The 8,356-nt window shown below is 36.3% G+C and overlaps 1 protein-coding gene across 1 annotated transcript; it reads left to right on the top strand.

Annotated features, from left to right (window-relative positions):
• The first annotated feature begins 491 nt into the window (after window positions 1-491).
• LOC107931881 (stress-response A/B barrel domain-containing protein At5g22580) lies at window positions 492-6,238 on the top strand. Its single transcript, XM_016863840.2, has 3 exons — window positions 492-610; window positions 675-707; window positions 6,073-6,238. Exons 1-3 carry the CDS (start codon window positions 492-494, stop codon window positions 6,236-6,238), a joined length of 318 nt encoding a protein of 105 aa, XP_016719329.1.
• The last annotated feature ends 2,118 nt before the right edge of the window (window positions 6,239-8,356 follow it).

Genomic DNA, 8,356 nt, shown 5'->3' with positions numbered 1-8,356 from the left:
TCCAAAGCGATCTCTTTAGTCTCCACAAAGTCGGGAGACAAAATCTCAACCTGACCTAAAGATAGTATGAACCTGTTGAGCTGCCCATCGGCTTTAGACAAACGAACATCAATCCACTGAGGGGTTCGTCAACTTCGGATAAACAATACTTCAAAGACTTCTTTAAAAGGAATCGATCTTCCATAATCAGTGGGCAAAAGTTGGTCACGTGTCAAGAAGTGTCTTATGCCCCTTAGGGGTAAGATAGTCCCTTCAGCAACAATTGAATTGATAAAGCTGACAACCATATAATGATTAGACTTGAGCGAACTTAATGAAATCTCATACCTTATCCATACATAAAGTTGACTCGACATTGGTCTTGACAGAAGTAACTTGGTACACAGTGAATAGAGTGGACTGGAAGTTGACACACAAATAATTGGTGCTGGTGTGTGTATATGTATATGTATACATAAATTTATGAGGCTAATAGGTTATGTAAATAATTAATGGCAGGGTTCAAGCATCTTCTTATCGTTAAGTTTAAGGAAGATGTGGTTGTGGAAGACATACTTAAAGGGATGCAAAAACTTGTTTCAGAGATTGATGCTGTCAAGTCCTTTGAATGGTAAAGAAAGAATTTTTTTTTGGCTTTTTTGGTTCATTATGATTTTTACTGATTTTTCTTACAGGGGACAAGACATTGAAGGTGAAGAGATGCTTAGGCATGTTGAAAAGACAAATTAAAAGGGGTGTTGAAAAGTCAAAAAAATGGGAGGTGCAAGTGGCACCGAAAGAAAAAAAATGGTAGGCAAGTTGTTTAAAGTTGAATGGGATAATTGCAATTTTGGTCCCTAATTTTTTAGGCCATTTGCAAGTTAGTCCCTGAACCTCAACTATAAATAGGCCTAACCATTTCTCATTTACACCATCCCAACCAATCTTTCTCTCTTAGTTTTCTCTCTTCTCCCATTTGAGAATTCTTAAGGAATTCTATTTGTTTGTAATATTTTGGAGATAGTAAAGTTATCATCTGGTGTTAGTGCCCGAGGACGTAGGTATAATTTACCGAACCTCGTTAAAACTCTTATGTTCTTTTTGTCTTATTTTTCTTTCAATATTTGAGGGTATAATAGTAGTATTTAATTGTGCTATTAAATTACGTTAGAAGGAATATTCTTACTAAGGAAAGACTTGGTATTTAAGAGATCCTTGTGATCCACCTCTCTTCCCTGGGAATTGAACTTTGTGTGATTTTTTGGTACAATAATTTACACTCTTCCGGCCCTATTGGAACAACAAGTGGTATCAGAGCCGAAGGTTAATCGTAGTATGCTCTGTGGTTGCAGTTTAAACTGATCTTCCACATCAGAAAAGATTTCCTTAGGTATATTGAAAGATTATGGAGAAAACGGTCGGTGTAGGAGCTTCAACATCGTCCATGTGGACAAGACCGACAATTGCAAATGCAAGATTGGCCGTGGAGATCTTTGATGGCACGGGCCATTTTGGTATGTGGCAAAGTGAGGTTCTAGATGCCCTTTTTCAGCAGGGTCTAGACATTGCCATTGATGAAGAGAAACCAGATGATGTACAGAAGAAAGATTGGAAGGCGATCAATCGGTTGGCATGTGGCACAATTCGATCATGCCTTTCTCAAGAGCAGAGGTATGCTTTTTCAAAGGAGACTTCTGCAAATAAGTTGTGGGTTGCACTTGAAGAAAATTTTTTGAAGAAAAACAGTCAAAATAAGCTCCACTTGAAGAAAAGACTGTTTCGCTTCACATACGTCCCAAGTACCACAATGAATGATCACATCATCAAATTTAATCAGTTAGTCACTGATTTGCTGAATATGGATGAGACATTCAAAGATGAAGATTTGGCTTTGATGCTGTTGGGTCACTTCCTGAGGAGTTTGAGTTCCTAGAAACTACTCTACTTCATGGCAGGAGTGATATATCTCTGAGCGAAGTCTGTGCGGCCTTATACAGTTATGAACAGAGAAAGAAGGACAAACAGAAAAACTCAATCAGAGATACAGAAGCTTTAGTAGTCCGAGGTCGTTCATACACTCGGAAGAAAACTCAAAAGGGGAGATCAAAGTCAAAGTCCAGACTCGGGAAAGATGAATGTGCCTTTTGTCATGAGAAAGGCCACTGGAAGAAAAATTGTCCAAAGCTGAAGAATAAGGGAAAAGCTGCTATAGATGCTTGTGTTGCAAAGCATGATACTAGTGACTCTGAACTATCACTGGTTGCATCATCATTGTCGTTCCATTCAGATGAGTGGATATTGGATTCAGGTTGTACCTTTCATATGTCCCCTAACCGGGAGTGGTTCTCTGATTTAGTAGAACTAAATGGAGGAGTTGTTTATATGGGCAATGACAATGCCTGTAAAACTGTTGGGATAGGTTCAATCCAATTAAAGAATCAAGATGGATCAACCAGAGTTCTGACTGATGTTCGGTACGTGCCCAGTTTGAAGAAAAATCTCATCTCATTGGGAGCCTTGGAATCCAATGGTTCAGTTGTTACTATGAGAGATGGGGTTTTGAAAGTGACATCTGGCGCACTTGTGATATTGAAGGGCATTAGGAAAAATAACTTGTATTACTACCAAGGTAGTACAGTTATTGGAGCAGTCGCTGCAGCTTCCGGCAACAAAGAATTGGACTCAATACAGTTGTGGCATATGAAGTTGGGACATGCCAGCGAAAAATCCTTGCAAATTCTAGCAAAGCAAGGATTGTTGAAAGGTGCAAAGGCTTGCAAATTAAAATTTTGCGAGCATTGTGTTCTGGGAAAGCAAAAGAGAGTGAAATTCGGTACTGCTATCCATAATACAAAAGGTATTTTGGAATATGTTCACTCAGATGTGTGGGGGCCTTCCAAGACACCTTTATTGGGAGGAAAACACTACTTTGTTACTTTTGTTGATGATTTTTCCAGAAGAGTTTGGGTGTATACCATGAGAACTAAGGATGAAGTGCTTAGAGTTTTTCTTAAATGGAAAACTATGATCGAAAACCAGACTGGCAAGAAAATCAAGCGGCTTAGGAAGGACAATAGAGGGGAATATAAAAGTGATCCGTTCTTCGATGTGTGCCAAGAGTATGGTATTGTTCGACACTTCACAGTTAGGGATACACCACAGCAGAATGGATTGGCAGAGCGTATGAATCGAACATTGCTGGAGAAAGTTCAATGTATGTTGTCCAATGCTGGGTTGGCAATTTTGGGCTGAGGCTGTGACATACGCTGGCCATCTTGTTAATCGTTTGCCATCATCTGCATTAGAAAGAAAAACTCCTATGGAGGTATGGTCTGGAAAACCGGCTACAGATTATGATTCCTTACATGTGTTTGGATCCACTGCATATTACCATGTGAAGGAGTCAATGTTAGATCCAAGGGCAAAGAAAGCTCTCTTTATGGGAATCACTTCTGGAGTGAAGGGATTTCGTCTTTGGTGCTTAAGCACAAAGAAAATGATCTGTAGCAGAGATGTTACCTTTGATGAATCTGCCACATTGAAAAAGGTAGCAGATAAAGATATTCAGACGAGTAATACTCCACAGCAGGTGAAGTGTACTCCAAAACAGGTGGAGTTTGAGCAGATGGGGATTTGCCCAGTTAATAAGTCTAATTCTCCAGCCACAATGGAGGAATTAGAGGTTAAAGAGGTTCTGACCCAAGAACCACTAAGTACACCAGAACCAGTTGCAGTTGCAAGGCCACGGAGAGAAATTCGTAAACCTGCTCGATTTACTGATATGGTGGCCTACGCCCTTCCCGTTGTTGATGATATTCCTATCACTTATCAAGAAGCAATGCAAAGCTTAGAAAGTGATAAATGGAAAAGCGTCATGGATGAAGAAATGCAGTCTCTCCGAAAGAACAATACTTGGGAGTTGGCGCAATTACCGAAAGGTAAAAGGGCAATCGGATGCAAATGGGTATTCGCAAAGAAAGATGGATCTCCTAGCAAGAAGGATATTCGCTACAAGGCAAGATTGGTAGCTAAAGGCTACGCTCAGAAGGAGGGAATTGACTACAATGATGTATTTTCCCCTGTTGTGAAGCATTCCTCCATTAGAATTTTGTTGGCCTTGGTAGCACAGTTGAATTTGGAGCTAGCTCAACTTGATGTTAAGACGACTTTCTTGCATGGTGAGTTAGAAGAGGAGATCTATATGACTCAGCCAGAAGGATACACAGATGCTGGTGGTAGAAATTGGGTTTGTAAGCTTAACAAATCGCTATATGGATTGAAGCAATCCCCGAGGCATTGGTTCAAGCGATTTGATAGCTTTATGAGAAGGCAGAAGTACACAAGAAGCAAATATGACAATTGTGTATATTTACAGAAGCTGCATGACGGATCTTTCATTTATCTACTCTTGTATGTTGATGATATGTTAATCGCTTCGAAGAGCCAAAATGAGATAGATAAGCTGAAGGCTCAGTTGAATCAAGAGTTCGAGATGAAAGATCTAGGTGAGGCCAAGAAGATTCTCGGCATGGGGATAAGTAGAGATAGACCGAGAGGCAAGCTCTGTTTAAATCAGAAGCAATATCTGAAAAAGGTATTACAATGTTTTGGTGTAAATGAAAACACAAAACATGTAAGCACCCCACTTGCTTCTCATTTGAAACTTAGTGCTCAATTATCTCCGAAGACTGAAGATGAAAGAGAATATATGGCGAAAGTCCCATATGCTAATGCAGTTGGGAGTTTGATGTATGCGATGGTGTGTACGAGGCCTGACATTTCACAAGCTGTTGGAGTTGTGAGCAGGTATATGCATGATCCTGGAAAAGGACATTGGCATGCTGTGAAATGGATTCTACGGTATCTTCGAAAAACCGTAGATGTTGGTTTAATTTTTGAACAGGATGAAGCACTTGGTCAGTTTGTAGTTGGATATGTTGATTCCGACTTTGCTGGTGATTTCGATAAATGTCGTTCAACTACGGGGTATCTGTTTACTCTTGCGAAAGCCCCAGTGAGTTGGAAGTCTACCTTACAGTCTACAGTAGCTGTGTCTACTACAGAGGCAGAATATATGGCAGTTACAGAAGCTGTTAAGGAGGCTATTTGGCTTAATGGATTGTTGAAAGACTTAGGAGTTGTTCAAAGTCACATAAGTTTATATTGTGATAGTCAGAGCGCTATTCATTTAGCGAAAAATCAAGTCTATCATTCAAGAACCAAGCATATCGACGTAAGACATCACTTTGTGCGGGAAGTCTTTGAAAAAGGAAAAATTCTACTTCAGAAGATTCTGACAGCAGATAATCCCGCAGATATGATGACCAAGGTGGTAACAACAATCAAGTTTAATCATTGTTTGAACTTGATTAACATCCTGAGAATTTGAGCACCTTTAGGTGTATGGCGCTCGAGAGCGCATTTGGAGGCACTACAAAAGATAGCTTTATCGAATTTGGGGAGTTGAAGGAAGTATGTGAAGATGTGATTATCCTAATCAAATCTTCAAGGTGGAGATTGTTGAAAAGACAAATTAAAAGGGGTGTTGAAAAGTCAAAAAAATGGGAGGTGCAAGTGGCACCGAAAGAAAAAAAATGGTAGGCAAGTTGTTTAAAGTTGAATGGGATAATTGCAATTTTGGTCCCTAATTTTTTAGGCCATTTGCAAGTTAGTCCCTGAACCTCAACTATAAATAGGCCTAACCATTTCTCATTTACACCATCCCAACCAATCTTTCTCTCTTAGTTTTCTCTCTTCTCCCATTTGAGAATTCTTAAGGAATTCTATTTGTTTGTAATATTTTGGAGATAGTAAAGTTATCATCTGGTGTTAGTGCCCGAGGACGTAGGTATAATTTACTGAACCTCGTTAAAACTCTTATGTTCTTTTTGTCCTATTTTTCTTTCAATATTTGAGGGTATAATAGTAGTATTTAATTGTGCTATTAAATTACGTTAGAAGGAATATTCTGACTAAGGAAAGACTTGGTATTTAAGAGATCCTTGTGATCCACCTCTCTTCCCTGGGAATTGAACTTTGTGTGATTTTTTAGTACAATAATTTACACGCTTCCGACCCTATTGGAACAACAAGGCAAGGATTTACTCATGCTTTTTTAATGACATTCGAAGACAAACAAGGTTACACTGCGTTTGTTGGTCACCCCTGTCATGTTGAATTCTCTGCAACGTTTTCTACGGCCATTGACAAGATCGTATTGCTTGATTTCCCATCTGTTGTTGCAAAGGCTGCAACATGATTTTTATGAAGAAATTAGTAAACGACTGTTTTTAATTTCCTATTGTATATCTCTCTATGCATCTACGTGTTATGGCTTGTATGAATGGATTCGATATATATTCCGACATTTATACAACTAATCCTATATATATATAAATTGAGCATGTATTTGTATTCAAGACTGTTGAATTTGTCGAGGGATTTTTTACTTTTCGTCTGTTTGAAGCTAGTGAATCTCTTAACAAGTTGTTTTTATGGGAATTTTGTCTTTTTACTCTGTCAAAATCTCGAGTGCCAAAGAGGCAATAGATATGCAAAATGAGAGTGTCTCATTAAAGGTCCGAGAAGGCGAACCATGCACAACAGCCGTTATTTGAGTTGAACCTATATAGTAAAGCATAGTACTCATTTTCACCAATAATTGCCCTTGTATATGGGTGAGAATGCTATAAACTTCAGGGCATCGGATTGTGTTCAACCATACTAACTTTGCATGATTCACCTTATCATGCACCGGTCAACAAAGGTAAAATCAGAAAATTTTTAGGGTTAGAATTATGTTATAAATTTTGATAAGAGTTAAAATGCAATTTCACCATTGTATTAGCTAATATCTTTTTTATTAAAGGATTAAATTAAAATCTTATCAATGTAAAATTTCAATTATAGAGGTCAAGACCCTTGCCTCCTCCCCCTTGTCGCGCCCCTGCTTGACAGGGAGTTCTTGCTCTTTGAACTCATTGCACTTAGACTGTCGATATAGTCTAGAGAGAATATTGAGATTTAAATTTTAAATTAATTGAAAATTACTTATAAATTGATTGAGTTAGATTTTGAGTTCAATTTTTGAGATAAACTTAAAAACTAAGTAAGATTAACATGAGATTTGGAAATCATGTCTTGAGTTTAGTGCCAAAACTCATGTAAGTTCAAATAGATTGATATTAGAGTTTAAGAATGTATCACCATATTTCTAATCCATACCCCCTTTTCTATTATAATGTAATTGTTTTATATCGAAAAAAATCATCAAAAATCTTATAAACATCATTTCTTTCGTTTTGCTTTAAATTGAATAATTATTTTATACATTGAAAAAGAAAATTTTTTATTCTTATTTTTGTATGATGACAACTATAGTGAGAATTTTTAAAATGAGAACCAAAAATGATCTTAGCCATTAAATCAAAATAAACGGCTTAAATTTTGTGTTTATCTTACCTTATTAAAATAAAACTAATAACACTCAATCCTTCTTTTTTGATTTTATTCTTTTCACAGTGTAATTGATGCATCAAGATGAAAAATAAAATAGATAATCTTTACTTTAAGATTTATTTTCCTTTTTTTTTTGAGAAAAAATTTAGAATGGAAAGCAAGATATTAAGGTTATGAAGATTAATCAATTTGTGTATTAAGTATTTGTTTTTTTATTGAAAAATCGATCAACCATCTTATTCTTAAAAAAATTAGAATTTTTTTTATTTGTTGAGCAAAAAATAAGTACTTGAAATCAACCTAGAAAAAAACCCCAATTTTTTAAAAATGAAATGGTCTGACTATTTTTTTCAATCAAGAAAACCAAATACCTAATACCTAACTTGATTGATCATTTTTTTTTTTACAAAAGAGAGGTTAACTCTAATTAATATAAAGCGAGATTACACTACATCAGGAATATCATCATGTATAGATTGAAGGATTTCATTCGAGGGCTGTATGAATGTAACAATGTAACATTGCCCAAAAATCTTGAGATTGTCAATTTTGCCAAACCATCCAATTTGTTTCTAAAAAAAATTAAATCCTTTTTTAAACAGAAGACCTCAATTACATAATGAAAAGATTAGGTGTTGCTGGTTTTATTTTAATAAAATAAGATAAATACAAAATTTAAAGCTTTTAACACAATAACCCCATAAATAGGAGGATAATACTTTTCAATATATTCGAACCCACATATTCGTACATTAATAATAATATCCATATCAATCGAGGCAAAACTCAAACAGCATGATTACTATCTCTTTGTATAGCATTGTTTACTTAATTAAATTTGTTAATTATGTCCTGAATATTTTATGTTTGATTTTAGAAGAAAATACTATAGATAAGGTTTCGAAATTCACAAATTATA

The sequence above is a fragment of the Gossypium hirsutum genome, chromosome A08, assembly GCF_007990345.1.
Source record: "Gossypium hirsutum isolate 1008001.06 chromosome A08, Gossypium_hirsutum_v2.1, whole genome shotgun sequence".
Classification (NCBI taxonomy): Eukaryota; Viridiplantae; Streptophyta; class Magnoliopsida; order Malvales; family Malvaceae; genus Gossypium; species Gossypium hirsutum.
Note: the sequence above shows the minus strand (reverse complement) of the source record. Positions and strands in the feature narration are given on the sequence as shown.

What these genes read in the sequence shown, in the direction of transcription:
- LOC107931881 (XM_016863840.2), top strand. Translation starts at nt 492, where the DNA reads ATGGCAGGGTTCAAGCATCTTCTTATCGTTAAGTTTAAGGAAGATGTG. An exon ending in GCTGTCAAGTCCTTTGAATG is followed by an intron (nt 611 to 674) that starts GTAAAGAAAGAA and finishes TTTTTCTTACAG; the next exon opens with GGGACAAGACATTGAAGGTG. An exon ending in GAAGGTGAAGAGATGCTTAG is followed by an intron (nt 708 to 6,072) that starts GCATGTTGAAAA and finishes TGGAACAACAAG; the next exon opens with GCAAGGATTTACTCATGCTT.